This window comes from Spea bombifrons, chromosome 1, assembly GCF_027358695.1.
Source record: "Spea bombifrons isolate aSpeBom1 chromosome 1, aSpeBom1.2.pri, whole genome shotgun sequence".
In the NCBI taxonomy this organism is placed as follows: Eukaryota; Metazoa; Chordata; class Amphibia; order Anura; family Pelobatidae; genus Spea; species Spea bombifrons.
Window position 1 is genome coordinate 111,757,491 of NC_071087.1, and position 18,800 is coordinate 111,776,290.

An 18,800-nucleotide genomic window follows, 5' to 3' on the forward strand; every position below is an offset into this window, starting at 1 on the left:
AACCATCATTTTGCCTGAATAGCATGAAAACAAGCACAGATATATAAGTGCCTGCCAGACGTTTGTGTTAAAAAGCTATATTAACTATGCTAAAGAACTCAATTCAGTTATAAATTAGTACACGCTGGCTCCAAAAAGGCCCTAGAACACTTTATGCCTTTTTGTTATTTAATATAAGACAAGTATATTACCCGGAATGCTGAAAAAAGTTTACATTACAAACCTAATTTCCTATAACATAGTACTCATACTGAACACCTCTACACGGGTCGGATATGATAATATATCTGACTCACTGGAAAACGCGGCCACACTTTTGCCGCCAACAAGTCGCAAGCCACGCACTGGAGACCGTAGCGCGATCACCTGATTCACTCCCGACCAATCAGAGCGGTAAAAAAGGAACAAACACACGAGACATAATGCGCTCGTTGTAGATTTGCTTAACGCAAATGTTATTAGTGCCAGTTGACCGAATGTAATTGGAGTCAGTAATACTCTCCCACGTAATTCCGTTAGTGGAACCCGGTCTTTAGTGTGGCATCATGTCATCAGTTGCGTTGTCTGTTGTCTTTTCATATAATCTTTAGTGTATTACGCAGCCGACGCAAGGATCACGGAAAAGGGGTTGTTTTGGAGTGGGCGTGGCTCTATGGCGTGACGCCAGCTGTTTGCTCTGCCCAATCAATTACATAACCCCGCTACCCTCATGAATATCTAATTGTGTTTTTCTACGGGTGAAGAGGACGGAAGACTTCCAATGTCACGAACAAGAGGGTAATTTGGGTTGAATGACGTGTTTACCGTACTATATGTGTGCTTTAGATATTAAATAACAGTTACTATACGCCTATGCTTTATTAGTATAAAGTTTGTGTTTAATTGTCGATAATTCTAAAGAACGGTTCTAGTGATATTTGCGAAGCGATCGTCAAGAATATACTTTGCTCTTAATTTGTTCTTTATATGTTAAGTATTGATGAATGTGAATGTATGGCTCTGGCTGTACTGTTGTATGCTCTGTGTTTAACCCATTGAGGATCAGAGCAACTCATGCTTTATTATGTCTCTGTTCAGGCGTAATTTATGAATAAAATGTAAAAAAACACTTTTACATGTATATAAATTGTACATAGCTAGAGCAATGGTGAAAGAATATTCGTTGATTTGCCCTAAATTCCCATCTATTTATATTCTCAAATACTACAAATTGTGCATGACTATTTTCAAACTAATTTCTTTCAAGTTTAGCATGGTGGCATAGTGGTCACATAAATCAAAACCACCCGTTAAAACTATATTTCACTAAAAAGATGAAAACCCAGGGTATTTTACCAATCTCTTCTAAGCTTTGGTAGTGAAAATGGAACCCCTGGGATGGCACTGGTGACATCATTTGATAGAGTTGCCCTTTAGGGTTCCTCTGTACAGCGACCAAGAGAATCCCATGTGCAGCCATATGACAGCTCTTTCGAAAGTAATGGGGCTCGGAGTGCCGTCTCATTTAAGCACATTTTTGGCCCGGAGCTGTCAGGGGTTATAAAGCAACATCATACCAAACTTGTGCGTAATTCGTTTGTGATCCCCCCTTGCAAATTCATTTTCCCACCCCAGCTAAATTCCATACAGAAGATGTGTTCTGCTGAATAATTTTAGTTTAGCATCTTCATTTGCATTTGTTATACTTATCGCCAGAGCGTTGGCTCTGCGGATGCTGTGGGCAGGGGTCTGTCCAGAACTCTGGCTGCCTCTGTGGAAAGCGCGTCCATTAGTTTTAGTTGGATTTGCTGCAGCTACTATCACAGTAAACTATATGGTACCTGTATTTACAGTGACATGTCTAACAAAAAAAAATGATTTCCTTGATATTCTTGCATTGCCATTCCTTCTTTTCGTTCATTAATCTGCTCTTTGTTGCAGGGTGAACTTGGTCAACCTCCTTGTGTTTCAGAAGACTGGAAAGCTTTGGCACAGTGGCATACAGTACCAGTCTGTGTGCCCATTGGGTAGCAAGAGTGCCGTGGCTCCGGCCGCTGACCATGTTGCTGGACCGCAGCAGCAGGCAATCCTGGAAGAAATAAAGATTCCTTTCTCCCATGCACATATTGGAAATTTTTTCCAAGAACAACCCAAGTTGGGAAACCAATTCTTGGAGGATACACTACTCCAAAACTATCTGAAGCGACATCTTCCTCCAGCGGTAGGGGCTAATTGCAAACCACACAACCAAAACTACACTAGCCAGTGGCTATGAGATTCTTTCTTTTCTGTATAATTGAAAAGCACCTGTTGTTATAGAAATACTTAAGAAGATTAAGCGTATTCATTTCAATAGAGTAGAGAGAGAAGGATTGAATACCAGGGTTATGAACCAGTATTTTTTTTTTAATAATCTTCACTCGACCTAGCCTGTGTGTATTGTAATTAGAAAATTAGACGTTTATGTTCTCAGAATATTGTCAAGAATTACATATTATAGGCTATTGGGGTTTATTCACTAAAAAAGGATTTGGCCAGATATTTTGTAGGACAATTGTGGCTTCAACTCTATGAAGTTACTATGCTCAATGCAAGAATGGATGAGCTGGCCCTGCATAATGCATAGATCAATCAGTGAGGTTATGTGTTACGTTAGTGAGGTTCAAGAATTCTCATTTATTTTTAATGTGGCAATCCAATAGATTCTTAGAGTACAAGCTCATTGGGGTTGGCCCTTCATAATGTAAAATAAGTCAGTAGGGTTTATTCACCAAAAGGAGACTCGTCAGGAGTTTTAACTTTTTCAGTTTACGTTATGAAAGTCCTACTGCACGGATAATTTGGCTGACCCTATATACCGTATTTGCTCGATTATAAGACGATGCTTATGCTCTTCTTCTAATCAGACCTCAAAAAAATGTCTGCTGGGGCCAGGCTGCTTACCAGTGCTTTGGTCGCGAGCAGCGTCTCTTCTAGTAGTAGTAGTAGTAGCAGCAGCAGGAGAACAGGAAGCTAGCAGAGTGTCACATAACTCTGCCCCCCCTTCCTCTGGGGGCAGGGCAAGAGAAGTTGCTCGCACAGCCGGGCCCCTGCAGAAGTCTAGATCTGCAGTTCAGGTAAGGGGGTGGGGGAGGGCTTTTGAGCAAGTATGTGTGATTAATGGAATGAATGAGTATTTAAATGTTTGTGAATGAGTGTGTGTGTGGTAGCATGGATGTGTAAGGGGGGTGGTGGTGGTAGCATGGCATAGGGAGACTGTGCTCACGTTCCTATCATCCCCAGGTTCCAGCATGTACTGGCTGCCTTGGCTTGATAGGAGTGTGATTGCTGTTAGCAGTTTATATATATATATAGATATATATATATATATATAGATATATATATATATATATATATATATATATATATATATATATATATATATATGCCTTTTAACCCCTATATGCCACTCTGGCATATAGGGGGTTAAAAGGCATATCATGGGGCAGAGTGGCGTATAGGAGGGTATAAGACATTTCTGGAGGCAGAGTGGCATATAGAGTTAAAAGGCACATCATGGGGCAGAGGGGCAAATAGGGGGTTTCTGGGGGCAGATGTGCATAACTGGGGGGCAGGTTGGCAAATAAAAAAAATATATTTTTTTCTCAATCATAGCTTTTATTAAATATGAAAAAATTGTTTACATGAATTAATATTTACTAGTAAAACTTTTTTTCCTATAGGTTAGTCTTATATTCAGGCTTTTTGTTTTTTCCTAAGTTAATATTTAGATTTTGCGAGGTCGTCTTATAATCGAGCAAATACGGTAATATATAGGGATTTCTTAAATATTGAATTATGTATTATACATGGACAGCTCAGCCCTTCACGTTTGGGAAACTTGCAAGCGTTGGTCCTTCATAATGATTATTGCAGACGGTAAGTGAAAACCACAACTCTGCTTATAACTCTTTCTTTAGTGAATAGACCCAGTTGAGGTAAAACTCCAACTCTCCTAGAAACACCCTCTTGTGTAGATTTGGAATTTATTCATTGTATGAACGCAAGCCAGATATTGTTAGAAATGTGTGGCATGACTACAGGTTGCTTGCCATATGCATTCAAACAGCAGTAGTACCGGTAATTACATCTTGAATATATGTTTTGTTGAAAACATTTACATTTATATGAGTATGACAATCAAGAGGTATGGTTGCTTTTAAACCAGGTTCCAAATAGTCCATATATTTATATCAATATACACTGCCTTTCAAAATGTATTTACCCCCCTTGGAATTTTTCCTGTTTTGTTGCATTACATCCTGGAATTAAAATGGATTTTTATTTGGAATTCATGTATTGGGCATACACAAAATAATCCAAATTGGTGAAGTGAAATGAAGAAAATAACTTTTTGAAGAAAATTCGAAAAAAAATTAAAAACGAAAATGTGGCGCATGCATATGTATTCACCCCATTTGCTAGAAAGCACCTAAATAAGATTTGGTGCAGCCAATTACCTTCAGAAGTCACATATTTAGTTTAAAAAAAAAAAAAGTCCGCCTGTGTGCAATCTAAGAGTTACACGATCTCAGTATATATACACTCACTGCCCCCTTTATTAGGTACACCTTGTCTCGTACCGGGTTGGACCCCCTTTTGCCTTCAGAACTGCCTTCATTCTTCATGGCATTCTATCTACAAGGTGCTGGGAACATTCAATTGGTACTAATGAGCCCAAAGTGTGCCAAGAAACACCCCTCCCCCACACACACACACACACACACACCATTACACCACCACCAGCCTGAACCATTGATACAAGGCAGGATGGATCTATGCTTTCATTTTATTTACGCCAAAGTCTGACCCTGCATGTTATTCTGCATACCTTGGTTGTAACGAGTGGTTATTTGAGTTACTGTTGCCTTTCTGTCATTTCAAACCAGTCTGCCCATTCTCCTCTGACATCAGAAAGGCATTTCTCATCCACACAACTGCCGCTCACTGAATATTTTCTCTTTTTCGGACCATTTTTTGTAAACCCTAGAGATGGTTGCGTGTAAAAATCCCAGTAGATCAGAAGTTTATGAAATACTCAGACCTGCCCGCACCAACAACCATGCCACGTTCAAAGTGACTTAAATCCCCTTTCTTCCTCATTCTAATCTCGGTTTGAACTTCAGGAAGGTGTCTTGACCACGTCTACCTAAATGCTATTTGTTGCTATTTGTGTTAAAAAAGCAATTGAATAGGTGTACCTAATAAAGTTGAACATCCCATAGAGCACCATTAAATATATTATAACGAAAGGGAAAAAATATGGTGCCACAACAAACTTGCCAAGAGAAAGCAGCCCACCAAAACTCACGAAGCTGGCAACTGAAACTGTACCATGTGGTACAGGGAATGTCGCACAAAATATCACGACTGTTGATCTTCAGGTCTGCGGATAAAGGAAGCTTATTGGCAGAAAATGAGATGAAAACCTACATGACTGTATAGAGGGTTTAATTTTATGCTCACAAAGAACTATTTTTCCTGTAGGACTTCCCATGGTAGAAATGCCTGTATGAAGTAATCATGAAAACCTTTTCTTCTCCATATTGCATATTCAATGAACCATGCATGGTGGATATTCACACTTTGTTAAGTAACACGAGGCTAGTTTCATTTTGTCTCACTGTAGCGTAAGGTCTTCAGGTTTTCTTTTCCTAAACTAGCTGAGCAGCTTAAGCGGTACCCGTGATATGTGGTATAAACCATATTTAACTGGGAATTAAATATTTTTGAATTTTGTTGTTGCTTAGTATGCAGCCTTGGCTGTAAACGCAACAAAACCTGCAATAGTATTTTGGTTTTCATTTTCTTCTGTCTACAACATCGTTGTGATTATGAATCTATAAAGCAAAATGTTAGTTTACTAAGAGAAAGCTTTTGTTTACTGTCCTGACATAATTACATCTATTTAGCAGACTGTGAAATGATATAAATTGTAGAACCTGGTTGCAGATACTGGAAGAGGTCAGCCAAGACTTTGAACGTTTTGGACAGCGTCTCGTGGACGAGATTGACTCACTTGGACGTGAGTGCGAGTTGAATCCACCACAGCTGCAACAGTATGATGCCTGGGGTCAAAGAGTGGATAAGATTGTTACTTGTCCGGCCTGGAAGAGGATGAAAGAGCTGTCTGCAGAGGAAGGCCTTGTGGCAGAAGCATACGAGAGGAGGTATTCTAGCTGGAGGTAAATATGTTTGTCCTTTCCACTCTACCTATTTGCCCTGTATGAGAAATCTTTTACTATGGGGGGGTGTACTTGGGCAAGAGACTAGACAGCGGGGACAGGGTACAGAGTTGGGGTTTAAACAGTGTTGACTTCTGGAGCGTTTTTCTTAGACATTTGAAAAAAAAACTCTAGATATGAATAGAAGGTTGCTTCTGCACCAGTTCATTTGTCTCCAGATTCTGGGAAAATAATGTTCAGGAAAAAAAAACAGGATTAAAAAAGTTCAAAATAGAGAACGTAAAGATGAACTATTAAGTAGAAAATTATGGACATCATTTTAAACAGAAAACTAGAAGAAGTGCAAGTAGCATGTAAACTGTTCATGTCAACTCACCAACTGCATGGTAAGTCATGAAGGTCACTTGAATGAAATAAATCTTTGAAAGAACATTTGTTTGCCGTCTGCTCTCTTTATGAGGTACAATCTACCAAATCCTTCTCTCTGTGCTTTGGCTACCCTAGATGACCACCTAATTTGCACCTTGACTGCCCTTCATATATGAAATATTGGCATTATCTAAATTGTTTGTGTTTATAAAAGCAAAGTATGCTTTACAGCTCAATTAGGTTGCAAATTACAAAAAGATCCTTTATTTTACAGCCGTTTGATTCAGGTTGCCAAGATCTATCTGTACGCGCCATCTTCTGGACTCTTCACCTGTCCGCTAGCCATGACTGATGGTGCAGCCAAGGTCATAGAGGTAAGACAATACTGGGGTGCCATAAACACTGTTTCCTGCTGTGTGTTTTTAACTATAAAAAAGATTGATCTTTTAATTCTGTTCAAAGAACACAAATATATGGAACGTGAAAACACCATGGTTTGTATTCACTAACACAAAGGGGTTGTGTGAGTTTTGGGTAGAACATTCCAGCTCCCTGATATGAGCATGTATTAAATAACTTCTACCTTGAAGAACAGCTGCTTCTGCTTTCTAATGCAGTGATATTAGGTTTAAATACCTCAACTCTCCTGCAAGCACACGACTTAGATGATACACCCTCTTGTTATTGTCAGCTCAGTGGTATGTGAAACTTTGGCAATTATGCACTAAATAGTGATTTAATGTGTAATTAAATATTTCAGCTTATCAATCGTTCAATAGGAATGGCCAACTTGTAACCACATAATGGAGATGACATGCCACAAACTCACATACAGTGCTCCCTGAGTTGACTAGTCATTATGCATACTGGGCCAACCTAGACCTTCTCACAGAAGTCCATAATGTATAGTTAAGTTGGAGATGTGACATGTCATCTCATTTGCAACTCACTATTTTGTGAATAAGCCTCTTTTAGTGAATTACCGTATTTGCTCGATTATAAGACGACCCCCCAAATCTGAATATTAATTTAGGAAAAAAAAAAAAAAGCCTGAATATAAGACGACCCTATAGGAAAAAAGTTTTACCAGTAAATGTTAATTCATCTAAACTATTTTTTTTAATAAAAGCTATGATTGAGAAAAATCTCATGCACATCTGCCCCAGAAATGCCTTATACCCCCCTATATGCCACTGTGCCCCATGATATGCCTTTTAACCCTCTAAATGCCACTGTTCCCCATGATATGCCTTTTAACCCTATATGCCACTGTGACCCATGATGCCTTTTGACCCCCTATGTGCCACTCTGCCTCCAGAAATGCCTTATACCCCTATATGCCACTCTGGCATTTAGAGGGTTAAAAGCCATATTATGGGGAAGAGTGGCATATAGGGAGGTTTAAGGCATTCAGGAGGCAGAGTGGCATATAGAGGGTTAAAAATGCATTTCTGGAGGCAGAGTGGCATTAAGGGGGTTAAATGGCATTTCACAGAGCACTCTGCCTCCAGAAATGCCTTATGCCCCCCATTTAACACTAAAACCCCGCCCCCCCAACTTACCGGTGCTTCTGACTTCCCTGTCATGTAGCCGGGGCAGCGTGTAGATCCCACGCACTTACGCTGCAGCCGGAAGGGGGCGTGGCTAGCAGCGGGGGTTGTCTGCGTCCATCGCGCAGACCTTCCCCGACTGTCAGAGATCAGAGTTCCCTGCACCGGTGCGGCACCAACACCGGTGCGGGGAACTCTGATCTCTGACAGCCGGGGAAGGTCTGCGCGATGGAGGCAGACAACCTCGCTGCTAGCCACACCTCCTTCCTGCTGCAGCGGAAGTTGTCTATGCGAATCGCGTAGACATCTACACGCTTCCCCAGCTACACACCGGGGACTCAGAAGTACCAGTAAGTTGGGCGGGGGGGGTTGACAGGAGGATCCAGGTCCCCTGCAGCTGCGGGGGATCTGGATCTTAGTCGTCTCATAGTCAGACCTATTTGAGGTCTGATTATAAGACGGCCCCGATTATAAGACGAGAGGTATTTTTCAGAGCATTTGCTCTGAAAAAAACCTCGTCTTATCGAGCAAATACGGTAATACCCACACTAATTAAACATTAAATGAGCAATTCTGTTTACCTGCATTATCCAAAGTCAAATTACTTCACCTTATGACTTTTGTTAGTAATTAATAAAAAGTACTTTGGATCATCAGTGATACTTATTTTCGTTTCCAAAATGGCCATGTCTTTGGAGCTACAGCATCTAATTAAGGTGACTTTTCTTGACTGCAGGCAAAGAATGCATTTTGGGCATTCTGATGGACTCTGGACAATTCGGAACAGAAAAATGTCCTGCCCTTTGCAAGGAAGCTTGCACATTTATAGAAAATGGGTTTTAAAGTAATTGGCTTTTCCCCTTAACATATAATTATTGCAAGATAATTTGCATTTGATGCTAATAGTGGGTGTCACAAATTATGGATCACATCAACAGGTTAATACAGCCAAGCCATCCTGCTCTACAGGTTTTTTAGGGAATGTCTGGGGCCTTTCCTTCAGGTACATTATACCTTGAAAAAGAGACATAAGATAAGTAGCCTTGAAAACTTAATCAAAAGCATTAACTTTGCTTTTTTTCTTATTATAGACAGCATTACCTAAGGTACATCTAATTCTCGACCTCTATTCCTCTAACAGTCTCTGGGTAGACCAGCCACTCTAGAAAGTGCTTTTAAACATTTGACCTCACGAAACCCTAATCATTTCTGGACCTCCGGACAATGGATGACAGAGCGCAGAGGAGGATCAGATGTTGGTAGGTAACACTAATATGTTTTATTCCCAGTAAATCGGAGAGGGCAATGTGTGACCAGATATTTTTGTTACATTCCCTCTGCAGCGGGTGGAACAGAGACAGTGGCACGTTGTCAGGAAGATGGGACTTATCGGCTTCATGGGTACAAATGGTTCACATCAGCTACAGACTCAGACATGAGCTTGACCTTAGGCAGGGTGATCAATAGCCAAGGTCAAACAGTGCAGGTAGGTTAATGATTGCTCAGTCGCTATATTTTACATGTAAGTGTTCTCTGTGTGTTTTATGTCCAAATCTTTACTTGTCAGATAAAAAAAAAAAACTAGAAATTGTAATATGTACAAAAATATACCCTAGTGACCTCACTACTCACCTAACGTGGTTTAGGCAACCTTTGCGCCCTGTCCACGGCGAGGGCTTAATTTGGTGACCATTGTGTGAAATAGGTCTGTAAGGTAGCTTGCCAGGTCTGCTGCTTGAACCTCTTCACTAATTCCTCCCACTGTGACATTATCAAGGTGAGACCCTCACACTGTTGCGTTTTAGCTCTAGTAAGAGATGTGCAACATCCAGGCCGTCGTGCGCTTCTGTTGTCTCTCTCCTTTTTTCTAAGTGCGCAGTCCGCTCACCCATTTCCTTTATGTCTCTTCTAATTTTGTTGGACGGTTTTTGCATCTTGTTTTGAATTGTAGCTTTTAGAGCCACGATCGTTGTTTTTATAGTGTTGTCAGACTTATCATTAAGTACCATTTCATCCAACACTGATTGCATGGGAGTTACGCCATTTTCTGGTGCTTATTTCTTTTTTAGTTTCAGCATGAAAAAGGAATGATTTTGCGTTCTCTATGAGATCCCCTTCTATGTTACGTGTAATTCAGGTTCTTGGTGTTGGATTTTTATAGCTATTTCGGCCTTACCTCATATCTCTCACACAACACTCCTCACTCCATTCACCGCCAGGCCACGCACCCTATTTTATTTTTATTATATGATACAGTAATATTTATAGGATGCTGCAAGAAATGTATTTAACATGAAAATAGTTTAATTTCCTTTCATAGGCATATGAACAAGGGTACTGTTCATCTACCTTTTTTTTTTTTTAAACAAAGCCACAATAAGCCTTAACCATATTTGTTTCAAATCAAAAGAATACATCCAACTGAAATTCCCAATGCTGATATTGAAAAAGAGTGTCACACAGGTACCCGAAAATCCCAATCCTAACTCAACCATGTATGACAAAAATATAGGTAGCTGTGACTGGCACCATTATTAGGGGCGTGCATTGGGGGACCATAAGATTCCCTGGATCCAGCGCCCTTGTCTGGCATCTACTAGGGAACAACGTCCCTTGGTATGGGTGAACATATACCTAGACGCTGGATCATTGCACACTTTCACTGTTATTTACCGCTTTTATTGGACATTAGTACATCTGCTTCTCTCTGTGCCCTGCATCAGGAATATAAATTTACCTAAACCAGTAGATTTTCAAAGTGTAGCCTCCGTCTTTCTACAGGGAACTAGAGGGCTGTCGCTTTTTTACCTGGAAGTTCGAGGTGCAGATGGGAAGCTGAATGGAATCGAGGTTCAGAGGCTTAAAGATAAACTGGGTACTCGACAGGTGCCAACAGCTGAGCTTCTACTTGATGGGGTGAAGGCTTTAATGGTAGGTTACATAAAGCTAACATAATAATACAGAGTAACATTAGGCTTTCTGGCTACTCCCCTCCTTGCCACTGCTGACATTCCAGTTTGTTTAACAGGCTTCTGTGTAAACTCCCGGTACCCATACTTATACCTGGCGCTGAGTCTAATGGGCTACTTGCCATACTGAGCACACTAAAACGCTACCTAGCAGAGGAGGGCAGTGAAGGAAACTTGGTTTAGGCTTGACTGCTTTTACGGGAGTAGTGGCACAGTTAAGTTAAACATTGTGTTTCAACTTATGATATTTTATAAAATTGTCCAACTTACTTGTAGTACAATTTATAGACTAGAAAAAAAACTAAAAACCATATTTGAAAGCAACGTTTAAACAAACCCTAGAAGTGGCATTGAGAATTTAGTTTGCCAGGCTACACTTGATTCTTAGCAGTGGAGCCACGTTTAGTGTGTGCAAGTGTACTCTGGTTTCAGATTAATGCTTTTTTTTCTCTCTCCCCAGATTTCTCCCGAGGGCCGCGGAGTTGCTTCTATCTCCAGCATGCTGACTATTACTCGCATGCACAACACTATTTTTGCAGCAGCTGGCATGAGGAGGTAAGTTCTATATGTCCGAAAGCAGCACAAATATGCTATGAGAACACACAGTATTGTTGATATCTGGCCTTTACGTTTCAGGGTAATCAATTTAGCAAGGGAGTATGCGGCCAAACGATTTGTGTTTGGAAAACTAATAAAGGACCACCCGCTACACATACAGACTATGACACGCATGGAGGTGAGTTTACCGTCCACTCAGAAAATACATGGATGCTGCAAATGCTCTCCAGTTACATATGCCTTTTGACAAGCTAATTTAAGCTCATTGAAATGTCACATTGCTTTCCAAAAAGCATGTTTGTGCTTAAATTACATTTGTTCATCATTGCATCATCATGATGGGCTGGGCATATCTAGCAGGGCTGGAATTTCATGTTTCAACTATGTGGCAAAAGTAGCATCCTATGACAGTGCCACGTTTAAAGCCACTGAGCTCTTCAGTATGACCCATTCTACTGCCAACGTTTGTCTGTGGAGATGGCTGCCGATGTGCTTCATTTTATACACCTGTTATCAACGGGTATGACTGAAACATATATAATTTTGGTTTTATATCTACAGTATTCTGCTCCAAAAATGGTTCTGTAAGAGTTTAAATAAGTGTAATGGATCACAATCAGCATTATCAGCATCAGAACACCTTAATATTGTTGTTACTGTCTGGAAGAGTCCATGGCCCTATTGATAGTGTACACTGCTGTTTTCAGGTGGAGGCGCGTGGAGCTTTTCTGCTCGTGATGGAAGTTGCTCGTCTGTTGGGTCTGGAAGAAACAAACATGGCAACAGAACAGGATCTTTACCTCCTCCGTTTACTTACACCCATTGCCAAACTGTACACAGGAAAACAGGTAAACCCAGAAAGCGTGATTGCCATGTATGCCACTGCTGAGCTGGCTTTAGTGAACACAAGGAGGAACATTACATCTCTGTTATATCTATGCGCCAGTCTCTTGCAGTTATATCAGAGGGGCTGGAATGTTTCGGTGGACAGGGCTACATGGAAGACACGGGCCTGCCTGCGATGCTCAGAGATGCTCAGGTAAGGGGGGAAATGGGACTTAGGCAAAGAGGGCAGGACTGCAGCTATCATACTGCTTTTCTCCCATTTCAGGTACTGACAATATGGGAAGGGACAACCAACATCCTGTCTTTAGATGTCTTGCGTTCAATCATGAAGAGCAAAGGACATATCTTGAGTGCCTACCTCTCTGCCACTCAGGTAAGTCACATTATTGAGCTGTCCCGCTATCAGAAAAAGCAGCACTGTGTTTAACACAGGACTCCGAAAATCTGGCGCCACCATGGCTGCAGAACTGGAACCTCCCTTACCGTAAACAATTTGGATTGGCTTAACTACAGCAGAAAAATGCAAAAGAGACTGGACTGTCGTAGTGAAAACGTGTTCTGACACCTAGCCGCTGTACTGTTGGCTAGTCTCATCGTTACAGAAAATTATCCCCATGCACCAACAATAACAGTCTCATTGTTACAGTCATGTGATCTTTACATTTTTTTTTTTAGCTGGATCCTAGACCCAAGTTGTGAGTTTACATTACGTTGGTTAAATGTTGCCATCCTTCTTTTTCTGCCTCTTGAAAGAACAATTTATACCAGGTGTTTTGTAACATCATTGGCTTATTTAACAAACTATCAATGAAGGTCAATGAATGAAGTTAATTACTATTTGTGTTTCCATGTTCAGGATAAGTTGGAAGCTGCAGCTAACGTACCTGGGCTTTCCAAAGCTGCGCATGTCTCAATGAAGGCACTACAGCAGCTCAAAATCTTTACACAACAAGCAGGAGAGAGAGGAGGTGGCTTCATGGAACTTGCAGCCAGAGACTTTGCTTACAGTCTTGCTAAGATTTATATTGGTAAGGTAGAAAAACTGTCAATGAGACTTGAAAATGATGCCTGTAAAACATATTGTGAATCCCTTCCATCAAGCTTTAGAAAAAACAAAATTTAAAAGTCACGTGAGAAGATCTGGAATATCCTCTGTCACTCTTGTACCTCCAGGTTCACTCTTACTTGAACATGCCGCATGGGCCGGAGCATCAGAAACAGACAAGTACTGTGCTGAAAGGTAAGCAGTGAATAGGCAAACGCACTGGAATAACGGTGAATGTAATGGCTGCTCATGCTATATTCAGCCTCTGCTTGTCTCTTGCCAGATGGAGTGAGCAGGACCTGTGCCCTGTATTTAAAGCTGAAGCCTCGGGGATCTACAGCACAGAAGCACAGTCCCTGGCTAAGCAGCTGGTGTATGAAAAAAAGCGCCCTCTTTGAAGAGGGAAACTCTAGGCTCACGTACCTGTGGCAGCACGGTATTTTAATTACAGTGCCTTCTGTGTATATTAACTAGATTTCCATTCTCAGTATAGAAGACTAAAGGACTCCTTTTTAGAACACAAGGGTACAGGGTATTATAAATGTATTTCTGGGTGAAAAATCCTCATTAGCCATGATTTTAACTAAAATGTTATAATTTGTCAGGCAGCTCTCTTATGCTTGGTTATTGAAATAATGCTTTTTCATTGCTAGAGGACACTTAGGTCTATTGTGCAAAATATGAAGAAAGTACCGTGTTTAAACCACTTTCATTACAACTCTTCCTTAACCCCTTGGCTGCTAAGCCATTTCCCACCCTGGTGCTAAGCTAGTTTTCGGCATTTTGGTGCATCTCACGTTTAAACGTGTTTCAAGTAAATTTCTTGGGAATAAACTATACAAACCATATATTGTTTTTTTCAGCACACCCAGCAGATTCCAAATATACCATTTTTATATGTGTATGTCTCATTAGGTTTGCAAAATACAACCAAAAATGGGAAAAAAGTGTAATTTTTCACTTCCAACTCAATAAAAACTAGTTTGTAATGTTATTTATCTAAACTCTAATATCAAAGGCTGTGCTGCTAAATATTTGTAGTAGGTAACCGGTCTAAAATAAACAGAAATTGAGAACAGTAGACTGTGTTTTTCTAATATTTTATTGCTAAAAGTTAAATTTATTAGACTATCACAAAATTCATCTTTAAATTTAATGCATGGCTGCATCAATTAAACAGCTCTAGCTGCCCGGGATGTTAAAATATGCCAACAAAACTATATATTTTTAGAAACTACACCCCCAGCCGCAGCAAATGAGGTCTTATTTGTATTTGTATCACAAATCTGACTTGCACAACAAATAAGTGAATATCACACAAATAAAAATAAAAAATAAATACAATTAAAAGCGACAAGTTAATTTGTGTCTTGCGCACTCCAGTCTTTTGCTACGAATACATACAGCCCCTCATTTGATGCGCCAAGGGGTGTAGTTTCTGAAAATATATACTTTATGTACCATAATTTAACTTCCCAGCTGTCTAGAGCTGTCTAAATGCAGCCATCACCCCTAAATGTTTAAAGACAATTTTTTAACAAGATTCTCCAGTCTGCCATATCTGAAGTTAAGGTGGTCTAGACATCTGGGAAGTTAAATTAGGGTACATAAAGTACACATTTCAAGAAACTACACCCCTTGGAGCTTCAAATGAGGGGTTACATGTATTTCTAGGACAAAAGTTAAGTTCACAGATAATGATGGAATATGTCGGTTTGGCTAGAAAATATGTTTTTTCTATCCATAACGACATGTTCATTTGTGTATTGCGCACTCCAGGTTTGTCCTAGAAACACACGCAGCCCCTCATTTGATGCGCCGAGGGGTGTAGTTTTTGAAAATATGTACTTTTTGTGCCATAATTTAACTTCTTACGTGAGCAGTAATGCCACGTCAAGGCTTCAACCCTAATTACTGATCATTCACACGCCTTTCATATCTCCATTCACTCGCAGAAGCACACACCATACTTTCCATACATTCACTCGCAGAAGCACACACACCATTCTTTCCCCTTACAATCCCAAAGAGATGATCGTAAAGGGAGAAAAAAATCACTTTTACAGCAAAAATAAGTTTTGCAGTAAAAATGCAAGGGGCTCCAGGGATGACATGGTTAACTTACGTACTACAGGCTATACGGCTGATTTTTGCAGTTCATCTGGATTTCAAAAATTGCCTTCCTCTACCATTGGCTAAATTTAACCCCATGATCAAAGGGATCATGGGGTTAAAATTTAGTATCGGCCACTTTTTAAAAAGGGAATGTGACTTTTTATAGCTGTATGATCACTGTGGTAACATTGGCTACCACAGTGATCATTTAGCTAGAATACTTAAACTTTTTTTTTTTTTTAAAGTTAAACCAGTTTATGTTTAGATAATTTAATTTGGGGGTCTCTAGGCAATTTTGATCTTTATTTATCTGCCTTAAGAGACCCCCAAATTATTTTTTTTACTTTTTTTGTACATTTTTATTTTTTTAACATAATATTTTTTATTCTTTTTTTACAAGCATTATACCGTTGGAAAGGTGAGGCGATTACCTTTCCAACGGTATATGTTGGGGGTCTGTAGCTGCTCAGATGCCTGAGATACAGGCATCTAAGCAGCATGCCCCCATACCGTGAAAACTGACAATTGTCAGTTTTCAATAAAGTTGCGCGGTGACGTCATCGCGTCATTACGCGCGACGTCACCGGCCGGATCGGGTGGTCCCAGTGATGCCCTTCAAAATGAGGGGCAGATCGCCGGGGTAGGTGGTGATGGGGGTCCACAGACCCCCATCAAGGTAGGAGAGTGCTAGCGACGGCATGGTGCCGTCGTTAGCACCTGACTGGGACTGCTAGCGACGGCACCATGCCGTCGTTAGCAGTCAAGGGGTTAAATGAATTGACCCCAAAGTGTTATTTTTATAATGTGGGCCCAGCAATAAAATGCAATTTAAAAATGGTATCTTTAACATACTGCAGTATGCATATGGCTAGTTTTGTAAATGTAAAGCTTTACACGGAAATGGAACAAATATTAGACACATGTTGGTTTATATCTTTAAGATATAGATTAAAGGAATTTGAGCTGACTTGATAAGGTATTGTTCTTAGTTTTAAAGCTGTACTTACCGTGCCACTTTCTAGTCTCCATTATGGTTACCATTAGACTTGGGCGCCGACAGTTTTTTTTGGGGAAATTTCCTTCGTATTCGAAATTTGTCCAACATTTTCTGGGAACCCGTTTGTTCGTCCGGTTGTCATGGAAACAAGAAATAAACTCCTAAAAGAAATTGAATAAGGAATTCGAGACCAATGGGTGGAAGAAAGAGGGTCAGGATTAGTTTAGTGTTATAGGGTTAAGGATAGTAGTGGTTAAATAATCTTAATTCAATTAGTGATCGTAAATCAAAATTTTATAGTCTTAAACTGTGTGAGAAATGGCAGGCTGAGGGCTAACCCTGATGAGCATCCTTGCTAAGATAACCTTTGTTGTCCCCATATAAAGCATACTGGAGCCACTTGAGCCGTCATTCTACAGAACAACCTCAGAGCTTGGCACGGTTTCTACCTCCATAAACGTTCTGTATCTCAACAAACCTGCAAAGTCATACTTGAACACATCTCAACCAACTATGCTTCCTTTGTGATATATGGAATTTATATGCTTTACCATCCATGCACAGATCTGTTTATTAATGTATGGTGAGGCATACATATCTTTGTAATACCTGTGAACGAATAGAGAAATTAAAAAAATAAATTGTGAAGTGTTGCAAAATGTCATTTCATTGTTTTTTCTATAGGGACCTACCTTTTTGTTAAATGGACTGTCTGACACAGTACTTTTAATATGTACTTATTTGTATGTGAAAGACACTAACCTTATGGAGAAGCTGCAGCTTCTTTGTGGTCCAACAATTTGCATTGAAGCAACCAATCAGTGTCAGGAAAGCCTTCTCATTGCAATCAGCGGGAGCATTTTCTGTACATGCGCATAAGAAAGTAATGTTAACCCCCCTGCAAATGAGGTTAGCCACACAGAGTGGAACTAGCCTCAGATAGCTTAGAAGTCCATGGGAGTGGGTATGGTTGGAATACTAAGATGGCAGCCAGAGCATTATGCTGGATCGGCCACCATTCTGTTCTGGCAGCGAGAAAACTGTACTGATGCCTCCTCTGCAACTGCTTACGGCACATATTCCAGATGCAGGGCCCAGCACAGTGTTCCAACAGTCAGAACGGCCAGGGAATGCACTCCACTGGTCGTCACGCATGTCAGAGAAGTGTAAAGAGGCAGTTAGCGTCATCTATTTTAACAGGACACTTGAGCAGTACCTTTTACATTTTCATGGTGCTGCCTGGTCCACTGAGTGTCCCTTTAATGAAGAGATGACAAAAGTGTTTTTTTTTTATTATTATTTATGAAATCATTGCCCGTTCAGAATAACTCCTCTCTTGGACAGCCAGGTTTTAAGCTGAATTTCATGCTGTTGGAGGCCAGGTGGCGCTGTTTCCCACAGGGATCCGTTCCGGATCTGGTTTTCAGCCATTACACCCACCCCACGGTTTAGTAAAGCAGCCCGATGCTGTGGTGGCTTGGAGTAGTTTTGTCACGTTTTCGTTTTTCCACACGCTGATTTTGCTGTCCAACAAGGAATTGTCAAACGGGCAACATGAATGGAAAAGCCTCAAATAGAACCAGGAATAGTGTTCTTTGCTGGTAGTCATCAGTACCGATGTAATAAAAAAAATATCTTGTGCCTTGCTTAAAGCATAGTTTTTTTGGTGGAGTTTTACAGGTAGAAACAATTTGAGCTGAAAGCATCAGAAGATATCTTTATGTACTGAGGATATTTAATAATGTTGCAATTCAATTTAAAAGAGCTATAACCCATGATGCCTTATTTTATGACCTTCACTCTACTGAATAGTCTTTAAACAGAATACCAATTAAACCACATAATATATCTATATATATCTATATCTATATCTATATATATATAGTGTGTGCGTGTGCGTGTGCGTGTCCAAAGGTGCACTTATAGGCCCATCCAAGTCTCCCCAAGGAGATGCTCTACACAGAAGGTTCCCAACCCAAAATGCCTACAATATCAAATAAGGAGGTGAAAACTATTCTAAAGATGGACTGGATTCGACTGGATCTCACTATATTCCACATTTATATATTGGAATTTACTTAACTTCTAGCAGACACCATAAAACATGATGTCTCAGTGCACCCTGCACTGATATTCAAAAGTGGATAA

General features: G+C 40.3%; 1 protein-coding gene across 1 annotated transcript; it reads left to right on the forward strand.

The window, feature by feature from the left end:
• Positions 1–729: 729 nt before the first annotated feature.
• Positions 730–14,219, forward strand: LOC128499444 (acyl-CoA dehydrogenase family member 11-like). Its single transcript, XM_053468559.1, has 15 exons — positions 730–777; positions 1,921–2,200; positions 5,971–6,203; positions 6,847–6,946; positions 9,264–9,381; positions 9,466–9,608; positions 10,904–11,053; positions 11,552–11,646; positions 11,728–11,827; positions 12,357–12,497; positions 12,596–12,688; positions 12,761–12,868; positions 13,352–13,523; positions 13,669–13,735; positions 13,824–14,219. The coding sequence occupies exons 1-15, from the start codon at positions 761–763 to the stop codon at positions 13,936–13,938; spliced, it is 1,932 nt and encodes a 643-aa protein (XP_053324534.1). The 5' UTR covers positions 730–760; the 3' UTR covers positions 13,939–14,219.
• The last annotated feature ends 4,581 nt before the right edge of the window (positions 14,220–18,800 follow it).